The following is a 27,590-nucleotide window of genomic DNA, read 5'->3' as shown; positions in this document are numbered from 1 at the left end:
GGGGACTATCTGCGCAGCGGCAAAAGTCCATGGGCCGTCGATCTCTTTTCATATGGCTCACTTTCGGGCAAGAGAAGTGTTTCCTCCGCAGAAAAAACACCATGGGCCGCACACACAGAGAGAGAATTGCTTCAGGCCCAGCTCAGCCCAACAGAAGCAGAAACGCAACTAAACCCTAGCCCCCTTCGTCGCACAGCCATCAATCACGCCTCCTCGCTCCTTCTACCTCGCCGCCGGCCGCGTCCCTCCCGGCGCGCTCCTCGTCGGTCGACCAAGAGGGAGGCTGCGATTTTTTTTTTCCGCTGCGCCTCAGCACGATGGAGGACGACTCGCTCAAGGGGATGATCTCCGCGATTTCCTGGGTGCCCAGGGGCGCCGCGAAGAACGTCCCCGTCGTCGCCGAGCCGCCCACGCAGGAGGAGATCGACGCGGCCATCAAGACCATGGCCTTGGGCGGAGGGTAAGCCCGCCCTCCTCCTCCTCGCTTCCTCGCATTGCGCGCGCTGCTGTAGGTCCAGTGGAGTGGTACTGACCAACTTGTTTGTGGTACCACGAATGTAATATGTGCCCAGCGGCGGGAGCGACGCCGAGGAGGACGATGATGCTGGCACCATGGACCTCGACGGTGCCGAGGCCGAGACCGAGAAGGAGGAGCTTGATGAGGCCGCCCGGGCCAAGGCTGTCGCCAAGGCGCTTGCCAAGGGCACCAGTAAGGTGGACGACGTCGCTGACGAGCTCCAAGAGCTCAACATGGACGCTTACGACGACGAGGAAGAAGGTGCGCGTTTGTCTTCTCATCTACTCATCTCCTGCGTTTTTTTTCAATCGGACCAGGTGTGGACGGTATTTGAGCTGAGGTGAATTCTGAATTGTGAGGTGGTGATTATGTTAGGTATTGAGATTTTCAGCTCCGGAATGGGGGACCTGTACTATCCCAGCAATGATATGGACCCTTACCTCAAGAACAATGACGTAATTGTGCTTTCTCCTCTAATTTACTTTTGTTGTTTAATGACACAATAATGGATGCAAAATGTTGCACCTCCTCCTCCTATCTTATTAGGATGATGACGATGATGACGATGAGGAGATTGAAGATAAGATGATCAAGCCGACCGATTATCTTATTGTTTGTGCACACAGCGACGAAGATATCTTTTCTCTTCAGGCAAGTTTATCAGTCTGCAGCATTTCTGATTTTGCTAGAAATGATAATGGTGGTACTGTTTTAATTGATTTCTTTTGTTGGTTATAATCTAAAGATATAATCTTACTTGTAGCAATACAACACGATACGTTGCCCACTGATTTATCATGTTCCCTCCTTGGTGACCACTGATTTATCATGGTTTACATTATAGCAATGCTGGCTGTAGCGAGTAAATATAGTCAATTCATACTAGTTTTTATTTCTCACCTTGGCAGCCTCATTTCTCTGGCTGTTCTAGTCTTCTAGATGCTATCAAGTTTGAAACTTAGTGGTTAACTAATTATTATTAATAACAGGTCAACATACTTGAAGAAACAGAGGACGGTGAGCAAAATATGTTTGTGCATCATGATGTTCCTCTCCCTGATTTTCCGCTCTGCACTGCTTGGATGGATTTTAATCTGAAGGGTGGTGACAAAGGTAAAGCTGTGACTGTCACCTGAGTTGCATGGATTGCAGCTGATCTAACTTTAGACGAAACTCATCATCTCATTCTGTTGCTTTCTCTGTGTTTTTCATATTTCAGGGAATTTTATTGCTGTTGGAACCATGGATCCTGCCATCGAAATATGGGACTTGGATATGGTAATGTTGCTTGAAACGTATATGGATATCATTTCATATAACCATGAAACCTCTCATTGCATAACAGTTTACACATTCTTTGGTGGATCTTTGTTTTTTCTTAACAGGTTGATGAGGTGCAACCCCACATGGTTTTAGGAGGATTTTCAAAAAAAAAGAAAAAGGCAAAGGGCAAAAAGGTTTGATTCTAATTCCTGTACTGAACTAGATTTATATTTTTCATACATCTGTTTGTTATTTTACTAGTTGCAATATTGAACTAGTTTTGGAGTTGTGGAGTTGTCATTCCTTACATAGATTATTTTACTGGTTTCTGTGCTAAACACACATTCTCTTGCTCAAATACTTCTAGCATTCTCCAAACTAACACAGTTTCTGTTTTAAGGCTGTTGATGAGTACTGGTATTCTTGTTAATGATGCTATTTACATGTTTCTTCGATTTATATTGTGACGTTTGAGTTTAGCTTACCATGCGGTGTTTCTTTCTAGTTTCTGCCGGTATAAATTTTAGGCTAGATTCACAAACAATTTTGACTTTGCACAACCCATTTAGCAGCAGGCTATTATGCTCTCAAATATGCTAAAAGGAGTGCATGTCAATATTCTGGTTTGAGATCCGCCTTACTTTATCTAGGTGAATGCATGTGAATATGTTTTTTTTTTCATCTTATTGGTCATCTTCTTAAATGCAAGTGAGACCACACTGGATTCTTCTTAGGTTCAGTAAGGTTAGTGATTGCTTTGTTGCTTCCGGTTATCAGATTTGATTACAGCAAAGCCAGTGGTTCCCATATGAATTCTTAGCTGCATGATGCTGATTAGATGAATGTACTTGGCCAGGACAAGATTGTTAGAATGTTTTTCTTTCATGATATTATGACGCCCATATGGATATATGCAAGTGGGCACTCATTTATACTTTATGTTCAGTCTTTGTTAGCTATACTTAAATCAATACTGCATGAATTTTCTCTTACAGGGGAAAAAGTATAAGAAGGGAAGTCATAGAAGTTCTGTGCTTGGTCTTGCATGGAACAAAGAAGTCAGGTGAGTTTTCATTTCAGCTCAAGTGATGGTGCCTCTCTTCACTTATTAGCCCCTCTGATGCATGACTTATTGTTATGAATTCCAGGAACGTTCTAGCTAGTGCAAGTGCAGACACAACTGTTAAAATTTGGGATTTAGCTGTTGGCAAATGTGCAGTCACACTTGAACATCATGATGACAAGGCACTGATTATGGATACCTATTTTCTGTCGTTTTGGGTTAACATCGTGTTGCTGTATATTGAGTTTCCTTCCTCGGTTTGCAGGTTCAATCAGTTGCTTGGTGCCCACAGTCACCTGAAGTTCTTCTGAGTGGATCATTTGATAAAACAGTTGCCATGGTAATGCATGTACCAGTTATCATGGGTAATTGATTATTAAGGATTATTCTTTCTTGATATTTTATCCAAACATTTTTATCTACAGAATGATATGAAAGATGGTGGACAGAGTTGCCATAAATGGTCTGTTGAAGCAGATGTGGAAAGTTTAGCTTGGGATCCACACAATGAACATTCATTTGTGGTGAGTAAATGAAACTCATGGTTTGTTTTCTGCATATCTGAACTCTGTTATCTGTCTAGTCCGGAACATGTGAAATGAAGGACTAGCATAAGCCTTAGGTAATTCATTTAGTGAATCTTCCATCAGAAAACAGCTTAGTTGAAATGTATAGAGTCAGAGTGACATGTAGTTCTGTCGAGAGTTGAGTATAGTGTTGAAAATAGGTGTAATGTTAGCAGGCAGGCCATGGTCTCAGATTCATGATATAGTGAAAATTGTTTAGATTCATCTCCTGTGCTTTATGCTAACAATACAGGCTACTCACTGTTTTTGGACCCTATAAGAATGACCTAGTGTTGGTTTTGCGAAGGCATTTGATCTGCAGTTTTCTTGTTATATCTGGTGAACATGCTTTGTTGATATTATGAAATTAGCACTTGTCCTTTTTGAATGTTTTGTATGGTTAATGCTCGAATCAGTCTGGGGTTCTCTAAGTCAAAAGATTTTGTTTTCCAGGTAAGTCTTGAAAATGGGATGGTTCAAGCATTTGATAAGCGAACAGTTTCATCAAGTTCTTCTGGCCGATCCACATATACTCTTCATGCACACGAAAAGGCTGTTTCATCCATCTCCTTCAGCCCGTCTACCCCTAATGTATGTTTTCTTTTTCAGTATAGTTGTGTAGTAAAATAAGAAAGAAACACGTCCACGTGACTAGATCGCTGATGGTACCTTCTTTTCTTGCAGTTTCTTGCAACAGGCTCGACTGATAAAATGGTAAGCACCTTCCAATAGTTGGATGACATATAGATACTGTTCAGCCAGTTACTAACCTATTCGTAAACACAGGTGAAACTCTGGGATTTATCAAACAACCAGCCATCATGCATTGCGTCTCTGAATCCAAAGCTTGTATGTTTTCAATGAAATTGTTCTTTACTGTCGGAAGTAATTGCTTCAAACATCTCGCTTATACACTTGTTTGTTCCAGGGAGCTATTTTTTCAGTATCATTTTCACATGACAATCCCTTCTGGTTAGCCTGTGGAGGATCCAAAGGCAAACTAAAAGTAATCGACCAGGCTCCTCTCTATAAGCTGTCAAGCTCTGTCTGTGATGTATAACTGTCTTTATTAAACATTGTTTTGCATGTTTGACAGGTCTGGGACACACTAACGGAGCCAGCGGTAGCTAAAAAATTCAGCAGACAGAAGTGAAGGAATTTTCGTCGGCACTGAGAAGCAATGTTTGTGGATCCACGAGCACAATAGCAGCCCAAGTTTGCTGGCACATGTCTCTGGCATATACATGTTTGGGTAGATTGAAGTCCTAGTGGAAGTTTTGTGCATGTGAGATGAAAGCCCAATTTTGATGAATGAATGAAGTCAAAGCAACTATGTATCTTAGAGCTTGTACAACAAATGATTCCAGGCAAGGTTTTGGAATGGAACTTTCAAGTTATAACCTATTGTGAATTGTGACTCCCTGTTCACTCTAGTTAAAAGGAGCTAGCTGCTCTTACAGTGTAGTCTTACAGTGAAAGGATAAATGAAAGTTCTCGCAGAATTTCGCGTGGAACAGCTCGGGTTATGTCTTGTGGAAAACTAAGCTCTCGCTGAATCTTGTTTACTAGTATACGAATATGAACTGAACTGCAACAACAGAAAAGATTAAATGAAAGTATGAGCATTATCAACAGCAACATGTAGATTCTACTTCTGATGGGTTCTTGAAGTTGAAGGTCAGCAAACTGTGCTAATGTGTCTTATTGTCAGAGGCAGATTGACGTTCGGTGAATACGATGCAAAACAAATTGCAGTAAAAAAAAAGCTACTACCTCTCCATAAAAAAGAAAGAAAAACAACTATCTCTGCCACAGCCATCTTTTTTTAATTTCTTTTTGGGAAATGCTACGCCTTTTTTTTAATATACTGGAGAGGCTCTACTTTCCACGTTCTAAAGAAGTCCAATTGGAGTATTCTACTTACGCACAGTACTTTAATCCGATCACCTCTCCGTGGGCATGCATCAGCGCACTCCCTTTTGCCACCATTTTTCACTTTCTAATTTCATTTTAAATTTCCTTTTATCGCATCAGCCTCGGCGCTGCTAGTGGCTAGTGCGCCTTTTTCGTGTCATGTCGTGTGGCGCAGAGGCATGTGGGACTGACACCGATCCGATTCAGCTGCCGCAAAAGCTAGCCGAGCCCGGGGACAAGTGGTTCCGACTGCTCCTGATTATCTACTCGCTTAATTAAATAAAGTAATAATTGGATTAGTTTTGCAAGTACTTATCATTTTTTAAAATATTCAAGTGAGTATAAGTGTTTCTACGTCTATGCCATCATTTCACAGATCTGAATAAGCACGGCGTGTGCGTCGCTTTTTCATCTTTGTTGCTATTCGTGCATGAACATTGCGACCCTTTGGCAGGGAGCGGCTCCAAAATCAACTCCACCAGGCAAACTATAGATGGCCAAACGGACCGCCCAACTCAGCTCAAGATAGGCCCATCTTGGCACGGCCCGGTCCTGCCTAGGCACGTTAACGGGCCGTGCCGGGCCACGTCGGGCGGCCCGGCACGGCCCGGGGGCAGGCTAATCATGCGGGGCCAGGCTAGCGAGCACGGCGGGCCGTGCCAGCCCGTGGGAGGCTAGAGTGGAGAGGCCGGCAAGTGTCGGAGGGGCGGCAGCCGGTGGAGGGTAGAGCGAACGGCCGAAGGCGCGTGGCGGCACGGTGAGGCTGGAGGAGCGACAGCCGCAGCGAAAGGCGGAGCGGAGAGGTCGGAGCGCCGCTGCGGGGAGGTCGGAGGGGCGGCACGGGGAGGCCGGTGGAGTAGCGGCCAGAGGGAAGGGCGGAACGGCGAGGCCAGAGCGACGGCGGCTGGAACGTAGGGCGGCGCAAGAAGGACGGAGGAGCGGCGGTCCGCGCCGGAGCGGAGGGTGGCGCGGAGAGGCCGCCGGCCATCAGGCGCGCATGAGGGAGAGAAGAAAGAGAGAGGCGGCTGGTGGTAGCTGGGGAGGAAGAGAAATATTAGGGTTCAAGGCGAGAGTTGAATATGTGACAATATGTGGGCTGCTAATGGGTCGTTGTTGGGCCTGGTTCTTAGTCGGGTCGTGCTCGAGCTAGCACTGTAGGTCAGGGTAGCGGTCCAGGCAATCGGGCCATGTTGGCTCGGGCACTATGACAACTGTAGGGCATGCTTGGACTATACTTTTTCGGACCATACTTTGAGCCGCCCATTTGGCCCGACCCATTTGGCCAACTATACACAAACAGAGCAGCTCCATCGCAGGAGCCGCACCTGAAGCCCATTCCGGCTTCCACATAAGAGGCGGAGCCACGAAATGTGGCTCCGCGCGGCTCCTCCTCGCTGTATTTCCATCTTGTCCTCGTCGGGAGGGAGCAGGACGCGGGCGGCGGGAGCTCGTGGCGCACGTGGAGGCGACCAGCGGCGGGGGGCCGGCCGGCAGGCGGCGCGCGGAGGCGGGCTGCAATCAAGCGGCCGGCGGCGCGCGCGGAGGCAGGGCCCAGTCGAGTGGCCGCCGGCGCATGCGGAGGCGGGCAGGAGCCGGGCGGCTGGCGGCGAGTGGGAGCCAAGTAACCGGCGGCGTGCACGGAGGTCGGGAGGAGTCGAGGGAACGACGCAGAAAGCAAGGTCCTGAGAAGAAGCGATGAGGAAAGAGAAGATCAGAAGGGAAGGAAAGAAAAATAAGAAGAAAAGGAAATATTAAGAAAAAAGAGAAAATAAAACAAGAGATGTATTATAGATATTGGATCTATTCTATGTATTTTAAATAGTTAGGTGAAACTGTTTTGCTAAATATTTTTTAAAATGACTTCAGCTTCAGTAAAGAAGCCGCTCCACCAAAAGAGTCGGAGGCGTTTTTAAGGAGAGCCTGCCAAATAGGGCCTCATCATTGCGTGTGATTGATCCTATTTTATTTGATCCAACACATGCAGCGTTTTTCATCATATGAACGTATTGGACGAAGCTAGAAAACTTCAGAAGGTTACATACAAATATGTACAGATACCCCCTCCAAATTTTTTTTTGTACTGGTACGTTGGCGGCTGAGAAAAACATTCCAAACAATACTGTAATTGTGAACTTGCGAGCAGTGTATAGTATGCATCAACATTTTAATGTCATTAAACACAAGAATTACATCATAGATATGCCAAGGTCACAAAGAAGATTCAATAAACCTTTAAAGTAAAAAATCTTTATAAATAAATTCATATAGACTTTATCATGAAAATGCAAAGATATTCTGTTGATTTCGTATCATGTAAAATATTGGCTTTCAAAATTTGAGGACTCGAACTTGGGAGATGCGACACCTCCCATATCTTCAGTGCTAAAATCTTTGCAGTGCAAAAGGTGTATATTCATGTGCAAATTTTTCTATTCCAAGTTGTTGCTTCATATGACTAGGCTTGATAAAGGACCTAAAAAGTTAGCCTGTAAATTCTAAGGATCGGCTAAACAAAAAAACTAGACTAAATTTTTATGTATTTGTAAGCTAAAAGTATAATTATGGATTCAGTTGGATGTTAAAAGGCATTTTAGGGTCATGATATGTCACCGCCCAAGTCATCATCCAACTCTCTTAATCGGTTGCAGTGATTATAATCGGTTACCTGACAACTTTATAAACATCAGGTTGAGAGTAAAGAATCTCTTTGTCCCCCAGTACAGAAGTGCTATAATCATCATCATGGCAGCATGCCAATCGAGTCTTGACACAAAGCAAGATAAGAGAAACACACCATGCATCACTTTTCTTATTTTGTACTTTTCTCAAAGATCACACACATTCCATGTCTCTCCTTTCCTAATACTTGCCATGGTTACACCTCAGTGACACTAACTCCTACGGTGGAATGGGTTCATCTCCTGACCTTCTCCTTACCTTTGACAACTAACATAACAAGAAAGGATCAAGGATAGCAGCACAAAGCCTTACAGATCTTTTTGGATGCAATCTTGCTTTAAATTTCATCTTCCAGATATAGTTATCGATCAACGTCGAAGAAGCTCTTGGCCTCCAGCTTCCTTTGCTTCTTCACCCTTGCAATGAAGTCCTCCACTCTCTTGTGCAGCTCCTCCTCTTCCCCTTCCTCTTCCTTTACCTCCACTTCCTCCCCTAGCCCCACCACTCCTACAGAAGCGCTGTGGTCAGCCACCACCACCGCTTCAGTTGTTGCCTTCGCGACCATTGCCATGTTCCTCTTCACGTGCTCCTCGTGTATCTCATTCACCAAGGAAGGCTGATCGTCGTCCCTCCTAGGTTCGCCAACCAGGAAGGCGACGATGAGGTTGCCGACGAAGAAGAGGCACTTGGGGCTGAACGGGAAGGCTGTGACCAAGTCAGAGAGGATGGTGAGGAAGAAGAAGGTGAGGAGTGAGCACAGCCTAGGAAACCAAGCAGGGCTAGTGAGCAGCAGGCAGATGACAGAGGTGGCCACTACATAGATTGAAGAGAAAATACCCTATATGCCATCAAAACTTATAACCATCCCATGCGTGCCATTAAAAATTTAGTCATCCCTTTATCACCATCAAACTTTGATATTTGATCCACCGTTACTGCTTTCCGTCTTCCCTGTAAAAGCTCCAGCGCCGTCACCAATGGTGGCGCCGGACCTGTCTGCGGCCAGAGCTGCCACAACAGCAGTGATGCCATCGGTCCGTCGTGTCGCCGAACTAGCCCTGAGGCTGTGGCTCTTCGTGCGCTCCACGAGGTTGTGGCTCCTGCCTGAGGTTGCTAACTTCCCGACCATGGAAGACCGTTGCGCTGTCGTGGGCCGCCTCTGTTGTGGGGTCATGCTCTGCCCCCGCCACCACGCCACGCTGCCGCGGACCACCTCCTCTGCTCCCTCCTACGCCAATGCGACGCGCTGCCTTCACCCACCGCGCCGGCGTTGTGCAGGTTGAGCAGCTGATTCTGGAACGCCGTGACGCTCTCCACGGCCTCCCGCCGGCGGCGCTGACGCAGCAGGTGCAGCAGCCCGCAGACGAAGCAGATGATCGTCAGATGGCCACGAGGAGGATGGTCGGGCCTATCTTTGTTCTCCACGATTGCGCGCATGTGCTAGGAGCCTAGGAGTCAGGGATAGATCATGGCGTGGCCATGTCTGTGGAGCAGGTGGCGGATGGTGATGCAACTAAAAAAAAGAGTGGAGTACTTCTGCTGCCTTCTGCTCTTGCTAAACTTGTTCATGGCCCATTCCGTTCTTATAGGCCACCTTGTAAAAATTGGCATTCCATTGGCTATTGTCAGCAGCACGGTGAAATGGTGACTCCCTTCGCCTTGATCGTCTTCTTCCTCCATCTGCAGTTTCTTCACAAAAAGCTGGAGGGAATGATAGCCAGGCAAGGCAAGGCAAGCACCAGTACTCATTAGATTTGGATTTCGAAGGCGACAGACAGCAGGCGAATCGAAAGCTGGAAACGTGTGGCGCGAATCGATGGCTACTTCCAACTAGCTGAGGTGAAGGGACGGCAAGGTGAGAGAAGTGCAGTGTGGAGTGGAGTTTGGGCCACCGGCATGTGAGATGGCCGGGGAAGCTACACGGGCTACGGGCTCTCCTGTGGACGCGGGGGGAGCAAGAAGAGCCATGGCCATGATGATGGCCTTGACCGGATTCCGGCAAAGGCAAAAGCTGGAGGAGAGGACCGATTCCTTGCATGGACACGGAGCATCATTGAGATCCTTGACCAAAGCGTTTGGAGTCGAAATCATGCCCCAAAACCCCACCACCACCACCACCTCGTAATCTTCCGTCCCGTGGTTCCTGCTGCTGTTGGACTCTTGGTTCTATTCTTTACGAGAACTTTTCCCTTCAAGACTTGTAATCGGAGGTATGGCTTGGAAAGCCTGTGCGTTTAATTTAGCTATGACTACCTGACGGCGATTTTCAATTGGCAGCCGGTCTCTGAAAGCCAGGTCTGATGAACATTTTTTCTGTTCACACTCTGACTGTCAGTCGGCCTAAATTTTTCAGCACTTGGGCAAAGACCTGATGGATTCTTCAGTTGCTGCATTGTTCATCTCGCCCTCCTCATGGATTTTTGAATTAATAATCTAAAAGCTATGCATAATTGATAAATTGGAATTATGCATTCTAACACATACACGCTGTCCTAATCAATTGAAATGTTGGAATTATGCACCTAACATATACGTTGTTAAATGCAAAGAAAATATTCAAAGTAAAGGTTGGTACAACTTATTTCTTTCAAAGCACGTAATTAGGGTAGTGAGTGGAATTACAATAACTACCTCTTAATATCCTCGATTGTCAGACATTATGAAATACTTTCTTCTAAGGCTATGAACAAACCTAACTAGTCTCATAGCTAGTAGGTGGACATTACTCTCATCCGCAGAGACTGATATTCTCTAGCCTCATAGTCATAGCTAGTTGGAGAACCCAGCTTAGCAGCTACCATCCGGATAGAACGCTCCAAAAAAAAAAAAAACTAGGGCAATGCCACATGTTCAATTCCTTGCAAAATTGTCACCTCCTGCTTCAGCAGCCAGCACTGGTGTTGTGATTTTCATCGAATGATTAGTCATCAGAGATACCGTTAAGCAAGCCCAAAAGTTATTAGTTCATCCTATGCTCCATGGGATGCTTCTAGCAACAGGCGTCAATTAAAACGGCGTCCGCTGTCCGTATCCAAAATCAATTTTTACATCCGAGTTAGTAGCTCAAACCGAAAAGGAATCTTGGTGCTCGCATGCCAGAAGGCACGCTTTTACTGGATCTCCACAATAAACACAACGCTCGAATGCCAGAAGGCATGTAGGCAAAACAAAATCTTGCTTCTGGATAGATCCAGTATATCTCCCGGTTTTCAAAGTCAGAGAAGCAATACCACGATGTGTTACTGTTAATCACATATTAAGAAATTACAAAAGCTGGCGACCGACAAGGGTTATATCCTCTTGCAGAGAGGAATTACAACAGTAGCAATATCCAATATCTTGCAAGTACTTCAGTTCTGGGATGGCTGCTGCTGCGCTGAAGGGCCAGGCGCCGGCTGCTGCGCCTGAGCCGGAGGGCCATGAGGTGGCTGCTGTCCTGCTTGCGCTGGTTGCTGAGATGAACTTGCGTGAGCTTGTGCTGGTGGTGCTAGCATCGGCTGGTATGGTGGATACTGGGGTGGGTAGTGCATGCGAGGTGGCTGCATATAGCTACCATATGGTGGTGGAGGTGGATAGTATGGTGGATACTGACCATGGTAGTACGGTGGTGGCGCAGGATAGCCACCCTGTCCTGAGCTGCTTGATGGCTGAGCTTGTCCAGCTTGCTGCGGTCCTGGTTTGCCTTCGCCATCCTGTGACTTAACTATAGCACCCATCCTCTGAGGATCCATGGACGGGTACACAGTCCGCTCTGCTGCCGGTGGAGCTGGAATGTTAAAGTAGTATGATGCTGGTGCTGGTGGTTGATGCTGGCCCTCCATCCCAGGAGGTTGAGGCTGGTCGCTGCCCTGCTGCTGAGATATGACAGCCCTAGGGAGCAGTCCTCCGTGGGAAACCTGCCCCTGCCTCCCCGATTCATCCTCTTCGGGCTTTGGAGCCTGAGGCTTGCCCCACATGAGCTTCAGTCGCACACCCTTGATGACTAGTTTGTTAGCAAGCTCCTCTGCAGCCTTCTCAGCGCCTTCTCTTGTAGTGTATGTCACAAATGCACATGCACGTTGAAGCACCATCCTTATGGACTCGATCTCACCATGTGCATAAAACTGGTCCCTCAAATCCTGTTCAGTTACTCTGCTATCGAGTCCACCAATGTATAGTGTCCTTATAGTCTCATCATCTGGTGGTGTCAGGGATGGCATCTCACCTGCCTTACTCAAAAGTTTCATTGCAACTGGATCATTAACTCTGCATATAGTAAGAGACTCCGTCAGAAACCAACGCAGAGGGAAGAATTGAAAATTAAGGAAAGTGAATAGATACATTCACCCAACAGTATGTAACAAGGTATTTTCAGTTCAGCTCGTTAACTCAATCTAAAAAAGCATCAGAGTTTAGCTTAACTAGACTAGAAGTTTGCCTGGGAATCTGCTTTGAAAGAAACAGATGTGAGAACCAGGTTGGGATGATTTTTCATGTTATAAATCTATGCACATGAGCAATTCAGGTGCAAGCTAACTGTGCAAATGCTGCCTGATCACTGGAATATAGAGTAACTTAATTTTCATGTAATCACAATAAAGTAAAGTAAAAAATTATAACAGAGAAAAAAGTAAAGGTAACATGCATATTTGGATAATACATAACAATATGCTAGCTTCTGCTAGATGAACATGAATGGTGATATAGTGATGAGAAGCATTAGAGTTAAATAAAAGTATGCCACAATGTAACAATTGGCAAGCGCTGAAACAAAATCAACCAGAGCCAAGACCATAAAAACAAAATAAATCAATTCGATCATAATTTCAAAATCTTAAGCCAAGCTTTAAGTTAAATACAATAAGATCTTTGACTGGCATGCAGAGAGAACCACAAAAAAGGTGAAACTATAAATCATGTATGCACTGTCACCATCACATACCCATAGTAACGATCTTTGATGTTCTGCTGAGATAACTCCCCAGTTTCAGGCATCTCATGTCGATATGGGCATTCAGCACCTCTAGTACATTCACCACGCACATAGAAACTGCAAACGTGAGCCCTGTTCCTCTTGTAATATGGTGCTGTCCTCTGAAGCTTCAGAATGGTATCATTTGGGCAGGCCTTCCCATAGGAAGAATCATAGTCTATGCCAGCTCTGGCCTACATTTATAAACTTACTCTAGTTAGGAACAATTACTCATAGATAAAAGAGGAATTAGTGAAAATAAGTTTAACACTGGACCATATAAGCACTTAAGCAGAGAATAAGTACAAGATATTTCAACTATGGCAGATCAGGCAAGTGGCAAGTTACATCTAAAAAATAGGGCATTAAAGAAATGGCATTCTTTTGTGATATATTTTAAGTGCGTTCATCTTAGTATTTCCTAAGCACAATATGGTAGGACAGACCATCAATTTATTTACTATGCCATCATTGAAACAGTATTTGAATACATACAATAACTTCAGTATAAATGAAAAAAAAATCCTAAGAAATACAGTATTTGGATCCCAGCATTCAAGTTTCAATGATGAATTAAAAACATACCCTTCGATCATGCTCTTCTGCAAAATATTCACGATTGACATCACTCCTTGGAATTGCATCGTTCGAATTGATAGCGAGCGCTGTATCCCGGACCTGAACTGGTAGACCATATTCAAGATCCAGCAGGCAGACCTGGCAGACATTTTTCAGCTTGCAACATGTCTGGCAGATCTCTGTTTTCTTGTACCTTGCATCCCGACCAGGTCTCCAGCGGAAGACAGTAAACGGACGTGCACATATTTTGCACTCTTTGTCATATTCTGCTCTTAACTGCCAGTTGTAAAACAAGATCCTGTAAGGCACTTAATCAAATACTTACATGAAATACTATACTAAAGAAAACTACTAAATGCAAAATACTGAATGTTCCACTGCAAGGGTATGCCCATCCATGTCCTTTTTTTTTGCTCAATCCTCTACCCTGGGCCTCACCTCATACACATCTCTATTTATCCTTGCTTTGCTACCTACTATAAATTCCATAAATCTAAGGTCTCATCTTGCTAACTATGGCCCTGTTTGTTTCAGGCTTTCAGCTTGCAGGTTCTAACAATCCACAAGCTAGGGTGCAGCATATTGTTGGATTGTAACAATCTGACCTGACCTGTGGATTGGATTGTTACAACCCAAGGAGAGAAGCTCCTTGTTTGTTTCAGCTTGTGATCGTAAAAGCAATACCACATTCCAAGATGAAACAAACAGCCTACATGATGGTAAAACCAAGCAAATCAACTCATATTCTGCTCTTGTAGAACCATCAACAATCAGAGAACTTTTACAGAATGGTACTTAGTCAAATTATTGATTAAAACGTGCAAGCACACTCCCAAAGCTAGTACCTGCCTTCATCGCGATCTATTCCCAAATTCCCCATCACATCGATCGAAGCTAACTAGAACAGAGCAGCAGCAACTTCAAGTACATGCGAAAACAGCTGACGCCCACGCGTTCAAAAAACGCGACACGTAAGCAGATGCGCAACCTAGGCCTTGATTCCATTCAGCATTCGAAAATCACAAGCAGAAACCGAATCAAGCATGCCGCCGCCGCTCACACCGTATCACGACGACCCCGCCACGCCAACGAGAAGGCTCACGAATCGATCAGGTAGGGTTAGGGTTTGATGCGTTACCATCCGGACGTAGGGGTTGTCGCCGAGGCATGACTCGCAGATGATGGGGAAGTCCGACCGCTCCCACCCGTCCGCCTGCGCGTCCCGCAGAAGCCGGTGCGCCATCCCCCTCCTGCTCTCCGCCGCCGCCGCCGCTGACCCCGAGAAGCCGAGAGGAACGAGGCGAAGGGGCCGCAGGAAGACGAGACCCCAAAATCCCGAAGTGACAACGCGCTATCACTAGCAGGCTTGGATACCTCGCGCTCTTAACGCAGGTGGTCTCTTACTGGGCCGGGCTTTAAAACACGTCGGCCTCGCCAGGCCTTTAATTACGTAAGCGTCTACGTGGGCCGTGCTTTACGTATGTGCCTACGTGGGCCGGGCCCACGCGCGGTTGGTTAATTTCGGCGGCTGTGGCGACTGGCGACACAATTTCGGCGGCTGAGGCGACACGGCAGCGGTGAGCCAAGCGTCCAGGTGCGGTGGGATGGACGGCGGCCGCCGCGGCCGCGGGAGGAGGCAGGCGATAGAGAAGGAGCTGAAGAAGCTACGGGAGGAGCGGGAGGAGCTCGACGGCCGGATACGGCTGCTGGAATCGCAGCTCGAGGTGAGGCCTGAGGGAGTGGACGGTGCGGCGGCGGGGGAAGGAGTAGTGGACGGCTCGTGCGACGGAAGCGTCGCGTGCCGGAGACGCAGGGGGAACGGGTTTGCGCCGGACGGTGGTCTTCCCGCGGACATGATCTACCGGTACAGCCGTCACCTCCTCCTCCCGGACTTCGGGGTCAAAGGTCAGTTGTTTCTTTTCCAATGTTTTAGACTTGCTTCCATTAGTAATGGCTTCCTGGTTACTTCAAGAACTGCCTCCTTCTGCTTCGGATGTATTATCACAATTCACAAACTCGTATGCTCAGTTCAATGGTGCGGTGTATTGCTTAAAAAGGGTTCAGTGCAGTAAGCTCGCTTCGACTGATTCTCTGATGCTTTGTCATCTATCTGATAGGCCAGCGAAAGCTGTCACAGTCGTCGATTTTAGTGGTCGGCGCCGGAGGTTTGGGCTCTCCCGTGGCATTGTACCTAGCAGCCTGTGGTGTCGGTAATGTTCATCTCTGCTGTGAAGTTGTGTTTAACTTTAGTTTCACAAGGAAGCAGTTAGATTTCTGAAACTCGAAGTTGATTCTTAGGCGTCATCCTTCTCCTTCTTCAGAGATCGTTTTATGTAGCTTATATGTAAATTGAATATGTTATTGGGCTCAAGTTCCCTGATATTGTTGCATTTGCAATGCATTTGTTATCTTATTAGGTTGCTTGGGCATTGTGGATGGCGATGATGTTGAACTGAATAACCTTCATCGACAGGTAGAAATAATTTTGCGTGGTTTTTCTCCCTCTTATCTAGTGTTCTCACTTTCTTGGGTTATTCTGATCTCTGAATTATCTGAACGATGCATACTTATTGGTAACAGAATTATAAGGGAAATCTATGCATGCAATCATAAGCTACAAATGTAGTCAATTGGGAGAGAACAATCTTGAAAATAATTCACAGTGAAAATTGGTAATTTCAACCTGTAACAGTCATATGGCCTACCAATGCTAACCTTGGTTTTTGTTCCTACTCTCAGATAATCCACAAAGAAGCATATGTTGGACAACCAAAAGTGAAGTCAGCAGCTGATGCTTGCCGGGAGTAAGAGTCTATCCTTTCAGCTGTTTCTCTACATTGATTACCAAGCAAATGTTATAATATTTGATGCTATTATTTCACTACTACCACATATGTTTCCTTAAATCAGGATTAATTCCTCTATCAAGGTGGTAGACCATCACCATACTCTGAAGCCGTGCAACGCTTTGGAGATTGTGCGGAAGTATCCTTACAGAATCTGATATTAGTGACATGACATATGATTTTCTTTTTTTCTGAAATGATATCCTCTTGCTTTCAACATTAACTAAACAACTACAGATATGATATAGTTGTTGATGCAACTGACAACCTTCCTACTAGGTATATGATCAGTGATTGTTGTGTTCTACTGAACAAGGTAACTTTCTTTTTTGTTTTTGTCAGTAATGCATGCTATACTTTGATATGGAATTCTGTCCTCAGTCCTCTGTCATGTTAGCTTGTTGCTAAGTAAATTTCTCCATCAATATGATACGTGCAATAACCTTTTGTTTATTTCATTGCATCATTCAATGATCAATTGCTGGGATTTTACTTATTTTTTGCAGCCACTTGTATCCGGTGCAGCATTAGGTTTAGAAGGGCAGGTAAACATCTTCCTTCTCAAAGATATTGTACTTTTTAATTTCACTTTATATTTTAATTCATTCATTGACTTTTCTAACAGTTGACTGTTTATCATCACAATGGAAGTCCATGCTATCGGTGCCTCTTTCCAAGTCCACCACCTGTGGCAGCCTGCCAGAGATGCTCAGACAGTGGTGTTCTTGGGGTTGGTAGGTGACTCTGTAAGCGCCCTTCATGGCCATAACATGTACTTTGCAGCAGACAAATATGAATTAGAATATTTTTTGTCAACCTTCTTCAAATTCATACACAAACTTCTTTTTATGACGTGGACTTCAACCTAAATAGGAAATTAAATTATGAGCAAGGAGCTCCAATGTTGTGCAATTTATTCTTTTTTCATGTCCATATTCATCCTTAACATAAATGACTACAGGTTTTGGTAGGTTCGCTCGATGATGTAATTCCTACAGTGGGTTTTTCTTCAAGATGTTCTTACTAAATATCGTGATATTACTGTGCATTTACAACAGATCAGTGTAGACACCTCATTTCCAGCTTCTTAGTTTATATAGTTAGCTTCTAGTTATTGTAATTAGCACCTTGTCAATTACTTTCTTAGACATAGTTTCGCACTGGTCGACTAACTACTCTTTTGTTGAATAGTTCCGGGAGTAATTGGCTGTCTACAAGCTCTGGAGGCTATAAAGGTTGCAACTGCCGTTGGTGAACCCCTATGTGGAAGGATGCTACTCTTTGACGCACTTTCTGCTCGTATTAGAATTGTATGTGATATGTGACTTACTCTAATTTAGTTTTCATAAAATCACCAGTCCAACACTGTGATGCATCCTACTCCTTGCACCATGTGGGGGTTGGCACCAATGTTGCATCCTCCTATTCCTATCTAGTTTTAACTTGCATGTTCTTTTTAGTATATTTACCACAGAACCAGTAACATGAATTACAATAGTGGGATAGTGTTAATGTGTCATGTTGGCAATCATGTTTGAGCATAAAAGAATTGAAATAGGTCCTGACTGGAATGTAATCTTTACACGATTATTCTCAGCACTAATGAGAAACATTGACTCTTTTATTCTTGTTGGAAGAACATTTACATTCTAATCTGTGGTATCTTTGCGATGGTCATGTCTTGGTTGTGTTTGCATTTTAGTTTTTTTGCTTTTGATTAACAATTGAAATTCTGGGAACATAGCAATTGTTCACAGGGTTTCAAGACTTCCCTCTTTTAATGTTTTCGGGACCTTTGCTGAGAGCTGGTACCTAGCCTATTCCTAGTAGTAAATTTTTCGGTTACCAGACCGACAGTCAAATTCCACTGTTTCTTATCCTTACAAACCTTTAACTTCAAAGAGAGTTTAATTGTTAAGTTGTGACCAAAGGATTGGAAAAATAACCTTAGAAGTTGTTTGTGTTGGTTGATTGCATAACTATACAATTCAGTATCTTAATATAGCTCATTACCAAGTCTGACTATGTATCTTTGCAGGTTAAGCTTCGTGGAAGCTTGCCAGATTGCACCATTTGCGGCGAAAATTCAGTTTTCACAGAACAAGATTTTCAGAAGTTTGACTATGAGAACTTCACGCAATCACCAATGTCCGATAAGGTAATGTGAATGGATGCAATGTGTATCATAACAAGAATGATCTTGAATTTTTGTTGCCTCATCTACTGTTACATTTACTTCAGACAGCACCAAGTGTGAATCTGCTCCCCGAGAACGCCCGGATCACTAGTAGAGATTACAAAAGATTGGTTGATAATGGCGCACCTCATCTGTTATTGGACGTACGCCCCACACATCACTTCCAAATCGCTTCGATTTCTCCATCTATGAACATCCCACTCTCCATGTTGGAAGAGAAGCTGCCCACACTCAAAACCTCGCTGAAGGAAACAGGAGCAGCATCAGCCTCGGGTAAAGAGCCTGCCTTGGTTGTTCTGTGCAGAAGGGGCAACGACTCTCAGAGAGCCGTCCAGCTTCTCCGTGAGAATGGGTTTGCCTCTGCGAAGGATATCATTGGTGGGTTGCAGGCATGGGGACAAGATGTTGATCCTGATTTCCCTGTGTACTAGCGAAATGGATGTAACAATTAACTGGTGTTTATGAGGCTTTACTCAAGGTCCAACCTTTACATAGTGCTGAGCTTGTGGAGATGAGTTTGAGAAGATTGAGTCCCACGTGGTTAGCTGTTGTTCTCAGCTTAGGAGCCATTGTCTTATTTGAGCTATCTTTGTAACAGTTTGAATGCAGCGAGAGATGCTACTGTGCAAGAACAGTAATTCCAATTATTATCAATTAAGTAGTAGCATTATTCAAAAATATTATGGAAGGGGTGAATGTTAAACAGTTCTCAAGACCTGTGATGGCTTACACCATAGACAAAATAAGATTTGGGCTATAAAATAACCTTTTGATTGATCAAACGGCAAAACTGCTCGGTAAAATGAGATCAGGTGTATGGAAAATTTTGAGATTGATCCCTAAGTCAATCACTGAGATTCCTGCTGCATTTTACTTTACAAAATTTGAAGCGACTATATTCTGCACAAGAACACAAGTGACTACAGAAGTAATAACGACATCTGTTGGGACTTGGGGGCTCAAGCATACTGGGTGGTGTGAAATGGACAGCAGATTTACGTGAGGTATCTTCAGACTTCAAAGGTGTGCAATCCAATTGTGCCATTGTCACCCTCTAGTTTCTTATTTCTTCTATTGCCAAGTATGGTCTTGGATTTGCTGTCGCCATTCCAGTGTTTCATGTCAGACAAACTTGTGTCCAAAAACAAAAGGTAGTATATGTATGCTATCTCTGTTACTATGATCTTTTCAGGTCCAGCATGTCATTTTTCCTGTGACTTCGGTTGATCATCCATTCCTTCCTCGCATTCCTTCAGAAGTCTTTCTACAGAAGGATCATAAGCGGTAGCCATCTGCAAATATTTGGCAGCCTCAGAGTTCCGGCCTTCTCTGGATAATATACTGCAAAAACCAATGTCAGCACCTTCAGAAACTATCCAACATTATAAGAAAGCAGTGCTACATAAATAAAATCAGTAATGGACTTGAATTACAATATGTATGTAGCTGCGTGTGGAGCCGAGCTACCCCTATCATAACTAATTGTAGGCTGTTGGTAACCGTCAGGCGTCACACCAATGGAAGACTAACAAAATGATCTAAAAAGGACTATTACCTTCCCAAAATAACCATCCCTTGGAAGTAGCACGTTTTGTTGATGGGCTTTTCAGGTTCCTTGAGCTCTGCTATTCTCTGCAGGAGCTTGATTGCCATCTCATTATCCCCCTACATTGGTAGGGCGTGATGTTTATGTCGTTCACTGTTATTCCTAATGTTCTTATAAACCAAGTCCAAATGTAGCACACTCTACCTGCCGCTCATGTGAAAGACCTGCCCCGAAAAGTGCAAGTACAAGAAGAGGGTCATCTTCTTGAATCTACACAATGGAGAGCATTAAGTCTTAAATTACTGCCTCAGATCATAATTTTGAAGTGCTGAAAACCACCTGAGGTAACAACAGACCTTTTCTATAGCATGTTTAAAACATTCTGAGGCTTCAGGAAACAATCTGTTCGAGAACAGGGTTTGTCCCATTCCAATCAACGCTGTAGACAGATCTGGGTTTCTCTCTACTGCTGTCCTGTGGGTAACATTGTTCATCAACTTCTATTGTTCGCAAATGGAGATAGTACCCAACAAGTGAACAGCAAAGCTTAACACGAACTTACCTGATCAGTGGAATAGCTTGATCTCGGCGACCAGTTCCCAGATACTGTAATGCTTGCTAATGATAAACATATAGGTATATGGTTCAGAATTTATTCTGGAATGACATTCCAAGATTAAAAAAATGTAAATATTCATACTTCAAGTAGCTTCTCAGGTGAACTGGACTCGGATATATTTCCTTCCATACTCTCCAGTACAAAATTAGGAATTGTACTCTCACTGGCAGTTCCATTATCAGAAGGTGTCAATTCCGTTTGCAAGTTAGCGTCTTCAAGAAGTGGCCGCTGTAAATTCATGTGTGAGAAGAGAATGAATGAAGGAAAAAAAAAGGAGGGCATTCCTTAGTGTCTGGTATTGTGGTGACGGTGGGTGCGTGGTTGGGTTTGTGGTGTGGGGGTGGGGAGTGTGGAACAAACTTCAGCACCATGATTCAATTGCACATAATGTAAATAATTAGGACATGTAAAGTAGATGGCTGTACCTGCATCATCTTAGGGCCCTCAAGAGGAGACTTTTCTGCTCTGCGCACAACCTGAGCTCTAATATCTGGCAATCCCAACAGCTTGCGTACAGCACTATTTCTCAGGGACAATTGCTGCACTTTAATTATAAAATTAGAATCTAACATCAAGTACATAATGTTGACTTCATCATATCAAGCTTGTTCAAACCAAAATACACAGAAGGTTTGCTAAAATGATAAAAACAGGAAATTAAAAACAAAAAGGGAATTCATAAGCATTTTTTTTCTGTCGGAGCTTTACGTAAGAGCAATAGAGATTGGGATGCATCTAGCCATCTATCTGTTCTAAGCAACCTCTTCTGGATTCTTGACAACCCTTGCATTATGATACCATCTGCTCTAGGTTATTTAATATCTCTTTCAAGGTGTTCTTAGGATCATTCAGGCCATATTTAGTCTACTTTAGCCTTTAATTATTGATTATTGCAACATAAGCATAAAAAGGGTGTTGCAACACATGCCTACTGGTCGATGGTAAACCCGAAAGAAAAGGAACGAGATAATTCTACCACGGCATGTGACCTCATCTTCCCTATTTTTTCGATGAGGTGTACTATTACTTTACCATAAAATCATATTCAAATTTAGGCATAGCGTTACTAGAAAAAGAATACAAGATTCTCACAATATCCCAAATTGAAATGACTTCATAATACAAGTAAAAGAAACAATTGCTCTAACCTGAGCTACAGAAAATAAACCATTTGTAGTCCAGTACACCAAGCTTCCCTGCCAATCAAAGATTGTAAATAATAAGGTTCCGGCATCTGAATTGCTATTCTATTAAAACAAAAGTTGCAAACAGGTGTTATTGGACTACATGCTTTTGATTGGGGGTAGCAAAAACATCATTGACTACACTTCAGTGCAAATTAGTTTACATCATATCATAATGTAAGAGTACCATGCTTTTAGTTTGTAACCCTGCGCCCAAACCTGATTTCTGTGGGGTGTGTGGGTGTGTATTGTATGTTTTCCCTTCTGTTATTAATGCAATGATACACAACTCTCCTGCGTGTTTGAGAAAACAAAACTGATTTCTAAACCAAATCAAGTCTGCCACAGTTTTGCAGAACCTGCTTTCCCCTCAAGCTGCAACATCTAAATTCATCCAACTCTGTTAACTTTGTGACAGCTTGTGCAGTAATAGGTAGCATCCATCTGTCATTATTGTGACATAAAGGATTGTAATGTGACAGTGGAACAATATGCCAAATAGAGCATGTTGCTGGAAACAATTGCAAATACTAAGTATCTGCAGTGATTAAGAAATCACACTTCTTAATGAAATAGATCCACCAAACTTGACAATAGATTTCGAAATGGTACTCAACATGTTGTACACAGCATTCATTCCTAACCAAATAAAACCAAAATGCAAGAATCTGACCTGAGGAATCACATATGAAATAAGAAGATAGGGAAAATGCAAGTAGCTGACCTGGGGGACCACATACGCGATAAGAAACAAAGGGATAGTCAGTACATCCAAGTATATTCTATAGTACTGCAAACAAGAAAGAATTATTTTTAGAACAGGGAAGATTTACATATAAAAAGTAGGGAGGGAGAAGGAAACATCTGCAAAGTAAACAGTCAATCCAAATTAATTCACAGTTATTTCAATGGACCTTACTAAAGGGGAAATCCTTAATACCTAACTATAGACAGCAAGATTGGGAGCAGCCAACCGAACATAATTCATACCTCTAGGCTCTAAGAAAAGTATTGTGCATATTCAATGTACCAACCATAGCTGGATTATATTATATCAGAAAGTCAGTATAGCAACCAGTCAGCACAGGCATTTTAGCCAAAATTCTTCGCGTCAGTGTAACATCCATCATATAAATGCAATATCAATGCCATCTGGCAGTGGTGGATCCACTGCAATACAAGAACACAAAGATGACCTGTGAACATAGTTGTAATGCTAGTATTATTCCAAAACCTACAAGTATTCCATTGACCTCAACTGGTTGCCACCAAACAAGTAAAAGCGATAGTTCATCCTCATTAGTTCAATATTTACTTCACACGACATCATACTGCTGTGTGGGCCATGTCCACAACACTTCATTCCATCAAGTGTATACCCATATGGACCAAGTAAGCTAGTAACATAATATGGGTTATATTTCACAAGGCCAACTGCCCAAGTGCGGCATTTTATGATTTTATGATTGATGGACGAACCATCCATGTTCTTCACAACAAAATCTGAGCAATAGATCACTCATGTTGATAACTTATTAAGAATTTGTGACAGCTAGTCAACTAGCTACATGTATCCCTGTGACTGGTTTTATGGATCATACCTTTGCCAGCAAGCCGAAAATTCCTCGATGGTGCTTGATCTGGGACCCCTGAAAAGAAATCTGAGGAAACAGATCAAGCAGTCAGAGTCTCACAGACAGTTTAGCACAAACAAGTTCCTCATCCCAGTGCTGGAAAATAATCCTGTGTCCAGGTCCGTGCTAGTGTCTAGATGCATAGTCTTTAGAGCTAGCTAATTTTCAGCATGAGTATTAGGCAGATTATAGTAGTTATTTTTTGCATTAAATGATATTCGCAAGCTTTATTGTAGCTCTAATTCAGTTATATATAGTGGAGAAACTAGAAAAGCTGCCAGCATTCGGCAGCACCAAAACCACTTTATCCTACTGTGTTCGTGCGTGTTTGTGCGAGCATCCTGGCCTGACCTCTTTGAGCCTTTGAGGGCTGTGGCTTTCACCCAGCTTCATAAAATTGCAAACTATCATTTCTGAGCCACTTAGTGACAAAAAGAACTGAGAATGTTTCAGATTTCATTGAAAAGGTTTTATCAGAACACGGCCAAACATATTGCATTCCCCTCTACGTTTACTTATGAGATGTAAATATCTCTTGAACTTTTCCATCCATAGGACCAACAATAGACAGAAATCAAAATCACCACCAACTTATGATTGATCCAACAGGAGTTAGCCCTTTGCACTAGTTTAATCTAAGCTCATAACAGGCCCTCAAAGTTGCCATTGAAAGATATACCAACTTGCTTGCATGATTATTAACCAAAAATTATATATGAAAATTTAAATTAATAATCACATAACCTACCAGAGGAAAAATTAACCCAGCCACGAATTTTTAACTTGCTACACTGTGTGTGTTGTCCCAGTACTAGAGACTAGACTTACACAGCAAAAGGAAATACGGTAGGAAAGGAAAACTAGTAAACAAAACCTTTCAAAACAGAAATCAGCTAGAAAAGTACCTGAACATTTAAATAATGGAGACCAGCAACTAAGATAGGAAAGATAGGACCTAGAGTGCCGTGTGGAAACTCAGTCAAGTCATGGAACCACAGAATACCACCCTGTTTAGTAGTCCAGAAATAAACAGTAGGAACTGAAAGTTAAATTTATGTTAAAGAAACTGAAGTTAACTATACAGCGTAAGAATATAAATAATTGCAAAAATGAATATATGCTTCATAAACAGGATACACTTGCTATTAGACAATATATATCTGGGGAAAACGGTAACTATAGTACCACCAATACTAGCGTATAGCTTGAAATGTTTTTGTTTTTGGCTTTTTAGCCCATCAAGTCTTAAGTGCTGCCCATGAGTCCATTTGTTTTCTTGTATATATACCAGGTTTCAACTGAATACAACTTATTGATTGAGTGCCGACATGGCATCCGAGCCTTGCAGTATCAAACCCCACCCATCCATATTCTTTGTGGATCCCTGATGTTGGCACCGTTGGCTTACTAACTTCAGCTGAATCCAGCCTACAATCTCTTAAACCACCACACCATGCCCCCAGGTATACAGTCTCTTCCACCACCAGCCCAAAATTTTCAACACCTCCAAATCTCCAATGTAACTGCTGCAATCTCCAGATATGCAACTTAACAGTATGCAACGCAAGATATCTCTAGTAGCTCAGTAGTGCCCTAAAACACCTTGGGTCGCATGGTACCAATCATGTACTACAGTAGCTCACACTTTGACATCTTTTTTTTTTCTTCTCAGAGCTAGGTGAAGTACAAGTAACTGCATTAAACTCTATCCATTCCAATCAGCCAACAGCGACATAGTAATTCTAGGATTGAAATCTAATCAATATAAAAAAAAAAACTCGGCCTGCGGGGGAAAGAACACCCGGAGCATTGAATAAGAGAAGACCTCTCACGCAGGCCGAGAAAACCCCCGAACCCCTGCCACACCCTTACACGGGGGCGCCGTTACCCATGTGAGTGCGGGCCGGGACCTTCCTTTCGTGCTTTGGTGTGGCGGCAGGCGAGGGGAGTTTTTTAATCCCAGCCTGAAATTCGCTCCCACAGGGAGTTGTACCCAGGACCTGAGGAGTGCTACTGAGGCTACCTAACCAATCCGGCTAGGCACCCGTTCGCTAAAATCAATATGATTGTTTTCTTATAGTTTCAATAAGTTGTGTCATAAGTGCAACTGACAAATGAATGCTTTAATGTTAGACATCAACTGTCAAATGCAAAACAATACAACAAACAAAGAACATGAGTAAATATAAAATAGAAACAATATGAACAACAAATATGGTTGCTAGCATTATGACCTTAAGACATCACAACTCTCTGCAGGAAATTTGGGAATAGTAAAATGAATAGACGAGAATTAAGTACAGAGATACCTTGAACATACATTATCAAATCCTGGGTGATGATTCAAGCACATACTCCGAATGCTCATCATCCAAAGAATAAAGCAAGGGAACTGCAACATAAGTAGAGAGGGCAGAAGAGATCACAACATAACATTAAGCTAGTTCGGCTTTTTTTTTTGAGGGAAACTACGGCAACCCAGGGGTTGCCTGAACTTTATTGCAAAAGAAACAATTTACATAGTTGAGTAATTACAGAGGAGAAGTTCCAAAGTAGCTAGTTCAGTTTCAAATGCTATTTTTAAGCTTTGATACCATACGGGAAAAGATAGATTAGGAACACCACAATATAGACTCCAAAATTAATTGTAGCATCAATCATAAGATCCACAACTACACTAAACTATGTTAAGGACAGAAGTCCGGACATCTTATTATAGTATATATATCATTACCTGTACTGAAAAATAAGCAAAATTCCAAAGAAAGGAGGGACAGCCAAGCTCCTTCATTTTCCTCTGGAACAGAGCGTACTGTTCACGGAAATTACTTCCCGGCTGAGGAGGGGGTAATGAAGGGGACACTTAAAAAGAAGATATAGGAGAATCAAATCAGAAACACATGAGGAATGCACAATATAAATCCAACGTTACAAATGCATGTTTGAAATTAAGGCAGCCGTAACATATGAGTTAAACAATATACTAAGCAGTAGGCACTACCATGCTATTACTGTATTACTACTACATCAGAAGGGGGTATTGACCATTAGTTGTCTGTACTGGATGGTACTACATAAATAAACCCATTGGGAATTTAGAATGTATTTCTACTCAATTTTTGGGAGGTGGAGAACAATATTGATCAAATAATTTTACAGGAGCCTGATAGCTGATGCATCGCTGCATCACCAGGTAATGAGAAGTTTGCAGAACAGTACGACTTACATTTTTGCATTATTTGGCCAATTTTAGCAGTCTTCTGAAGCTGTACTATGAGGGTAGGAAGTATGAACAGTCTCATGGCCACAGTTGAAAGGGAGATCGTTATCCACCTGTGATGAAGATCAACAGTTACACTCAAAACTAGACTCACTGCCTTGATGACAGGGAATAATTCACAAGATGTGCAAAAGTACGACAAACAAGAATCATTCAAACGCCCAAGCAAGGTCTCAAATTGCCACAAGAAAACGAAAAATAAAGGGAAATGGATAGCTTTTTCCCGCTGCAAGGAGCCTACCACGGCAGTCCGGTGAGGTTATGGAACCCGTCCATGAGGTCCGACATTGTGCTGACAGCCAGTCCCGACACTCCCTCAACGCCTTCGGCCGTGGCGCCGGCGGCACCTCCCACGGCATCCGCCACAGCGCTGGCGACATCTTCCTCGCCATCAACGATATGCTCGTTGTCCAAGAATACGCTTTCCTTCTCAGTGTACGCTTCCTCTCCGGAATTGTCCGCGGCAGCGGTTCCCGGAGTGGGGCTGGACCCGGAGCTGGAGCGGGAGTACCACGAGAAGCTTCGCGATTGGAGGGCGAAAGGGGGGAACTCGCGAGGGGGCAACGGGAGAGTGGGAGAAGGAAGAGGGTGGTGGTGGTGGTGGCTGGGGTTCTGGGTAGCAGCGGAGAGGTGGGCAACGGCGGCGGGGAGAGGCGGCGGAAGGAGCCGGCGGCGGCCGAGGAGGCGGATCGCCAGCGCCATGGCGTTCGTCACGTGCTGTGGATCAGTGGATGCGAAGGGCCAAGAAGGTC

The 27,590-nt window shown here is 43.6% G+C and overlaps 5 protein-coding genes across 8 annotated transcripts; 2 read left to right on the top strand and 3 right to left on the bottom strand.

Annotated features, from left to right (window-relative positions):
• The first annotated feature begins 182 nt into the window (after positions 1-182).
• LOC112889875 (uncharacterized WD repeat-containing protein C17D11.16-like) lies at positions 183-4,926 on the top strand. Its single transcript, XM_025956657.1, has 16 exons — positions 183-460; positions 573-778; positions 893-972; positions 1,064-1,168; positions 1,507-1,630; positions 1,737-1,795; positions 1,903-1,974; positions 2,776-2,843; positions 2,929-3,025; positions 3,109-3,183; positions 3,269-3,367; positions 3,863-4,000; positions 4,094-4,123; positions 4,196-4,258; positions 4,338-4,415; positions 4,506-4,926. Exons 1-16 carry the CDS (start codon positions 318-320, stop codon positions 4,560-4,562), a joined length of 1,494 nt encoding a protein of 497 aa, XP_025812442.1. The 5' UTR covers positions 183-317; the 3' UTR covers positions 4,563-4,926.
• A 3,258-nt stretch (positions 4,927-8,184) lies between these two features.
• Positions 8,185-9,439, bottom strand: LOC112890615. Its single transcript, XM_025957476.1, has 2 exons — positions 9,263-9,439; positions 8,185-8,840 (listed from the first exon to the last, which is right to left on the bottom strand). Exons 1-2 carry the CDS (start codon positions 9,437-9,439, stop codon positions 8,364-8,366), a joined length of 654 nt encoding a protein of 217 aa, XP_025813261.1. The 3' UTR covers positions 8,185-8,363.
• A 1,721-nt stretch (positions 9,440-11,160) lies between these two features.
• Positions 11,161-14,872, bottom strand: LOC112889648 (zinc finger CCCH domain-containing protein 40). The gene is made up of 4 exons (XM_025956379.1): positions 14,671-14,872; positions 13,539-13,808; positions 12,924-13,147; positions 11,161-12,247 (listed from the first exon to the last, which is right to left on the bottom strand). The coding sequence occupies exons 1-4, from the start codon at positions 14,773-14,775 to the stop codon at positions 11,353-11,355; spliced, it is 1,494 nt and encodes a 497-aa protein (XP_025812164.1). The 5' UTR covers positions 14,776-14,872; the 3' UTR covers positions 11,161-11,352.
• Positions 14,873-15,071: 199 nt separating this feature from the next.
• LOC112889264 (adenylyltransferase and sulfurtransferase MOCS3-1) lies at positions 15,072-19,278 on the top strand. Its single transcript, XM_025955810.1, has 11 exons — positions 15,072-15,437; positions 15,650-15,742; positions 15,950-16,005; positions 16,272-16,336; positions 16,443-16,517; positions 16,616-16,694; positions 16,885-16,923; positions 17,004-17,112; positions 17,570-17,688; positions 18,417-18,536; positions 18,620-19,278. Exons 1-11 carry the CDS (start codon positions 15,137-15,139, stop codon positions 19,004-19,006), a joined length of 1,443 nt encoding a protein of 480 aa, XP_025811595.1. The 5' UTR covers positions 15,072-15,136; the 3' UTR covers positions 19,007-19,278.
• A 45-nt stretch (positions 19,279-19,323) lies between these two features.
• On the bottom strand, positions 19,324-27,566 carry LOC112889263 (ALBINO3-like protein 2, chloroplastic). Of its 4 annotated transcripts, none has more exons than XR_003228058.1 (15): positions 27,080-27,566; positions 26,785-26,891; positions 26,293-26,420; positions 25,879-25,950; positions 24,464-24,565; positions 23,526-23,585; positions 22,649-22,714; positions 21,889-21,936; positions 21,166-21,279; positions 20,822-20,968; positions 20,684-20,739; positions 20,478-20,595; positions 20,326-20,345; positions 20,131-20,240; positions 19,324-19,916 (listed from the first exon to the last, which is right to left on the bottom strand). XR_003228058.1 is itself a non-coding variant. In XM_025955808.1 (15 exons), exons 1-15 carry the CDS (start codon positions 27,538-27,540, stop codon positions 19,778-19,780), a joined length of 1,794 nt encoding a protein of 597 aa, XP_025811593.1. In that variant the 5' UTR covers positions 27,541-27,566; the 3' UTR covers positions 19,324-19,777. The 4 variants fall into 4 exon arrangements, 2 of the variants coding, with proteins under 2 accessions (XP_025811593.1, XP_025811594.1); XR_003228059.1 differs by having other exon boundaries at positions 20,326-20,391; positions 20,478-20,590; XM_025955808.1 differs by having other exon boundaries at positions 20,326-20,391.
• Between the last annotated feature and the right edge of the window lie 24 nt (positions 27,567-27,590).

This window comes from Panicum hallii, chromosome 4 (genome assembly GCF_002211085.1).
Source record: "Panicum hallii strain FIL2 chromosome 4, PHallii_v3.1, whole genome shotgun sequence".
NCBI lineage: Eukaryota > Viridiplantae > Streptophyta > Magnoliopsida > Poales > Poaceae > Panicum > Panicum hallii.
Note: the sequence above shows the minus strand (reverse complement) of the source record. Positions and strands in the feature narration are given on the sequence as shown.

What these genes read in the sequence shown, in the direction of transcription:
- LOC112889875 (XM_025956657.1), top strand. Translation starts at nt 318, where the DNA reads ATGGAGGACGACTCGCTCAAGGGGATGATCTCCGCGATTTCCTGGGTG. An exon ending in AAGATATCTTTTCTCTTCAG is followed by an intron (nt 1,169 to 1,506) that starts GCAAGTTTATCA and finishes TATTAATAACAG; the next exon opens with GTCAACATACTTGAAGAAAC. An exon ending in TTGATAAAACAGTTGCCATG is followed by an intron (nt 3,184 to 3,268) that starts GTAATGCATGTA and finishes TTTTATCTACAG; the next exon opens with AATGATATGAAAGATGGTGG.
- LOC112889648 (XM_025956379.1), bottom strand. Translation starts at nt 14,775, where the DNA reads ATGGCGCACCGGCTTCTGCGGGACGCGCAGGCGGACGGGTGGGAGCGG. An exon ending in CAGAAGAGCATGATCGAAGG is followed by an intron (nt 13,148 to 13,538) that starts GTATGTTTTTAA and finishes TTATAAATGTAG; the next exon opens with GCCAGAGCTGGCATAGACTA. An exon ending in ATCAAAGATCGTTACTATGG is followed by an intron (nt 12,248 to 12,923) that starts GTATGTGATGGT and finishes TACTATATGCAG; the next exon opens with AGTTAATGATCCAGTTGCAA.
- LOC112889263 (XM_025955808.1), bottom strand. Translation starts at nt 27,540, where the DNA reads ATGGCGCTGGCGATCCGCCTCCTCGGCCGCCGCCGGCTCCTTCCGCCG. An exon ending in AACCTCACCGGACTGCCGTG is followed by an intron (nt 26,892 to 27,079) that starts GTAGGCTCCTTG and finishes TCTTCATCACAG; the next exon opens with GTGGATAACGATCTCCCTTT. An exon ending in GTCTTTCACATGAGCGGCAG is followed by an intron (nt 20,241 to 20,325) that starts GTAGAGTGTGCT and finishes CTACCAATGTAG; the next exon opens with GGGGATAATGAGATGGCAAT.
- LOC112889264 (XM_025955810.1), top strand. Translation starts at nt 15,137, where the DNA reads ATGGACGGCGGCCGCCGCGGCCGCGGGAGGAGGCAGGCGATAGAGAAG. An exon ending in GCAGCTGATGCTTGCCGGGA is followed by an intron (nt 16,337 to 16,442) that starts GTAAGAGTCTAT and finishes TCCTTAAATCAG; the next exon opens with GATTAATTCCTCTATCAAGG. An exon ending in CAGTGGTGTTCTTGGGGTTG is followed by an intron (nt 17,113 to 17,569) that starts GTAGGTGACTCT and finishes TTTGTTGAATAG; the next exon opens with TTCCGGGAGTAATTGGCTGT.
- LOC112890615 (XM_025957476.1), bottom strand. Translation starts at nt 9,439, where the DNA reads ATGCGCGCAATCGTGGAGAACAAAGATAGGCCCGACCATCCTCCTCGT. An exon ending in ACCTGCACAACGCCGGCGCG is followed by an intron (nt 8,841 to 9,262) that starts GTGGGTGAAGGC and finishes GATGGCATATAG; the next exon opens with GGTATTTTCTCTTCAATCTA.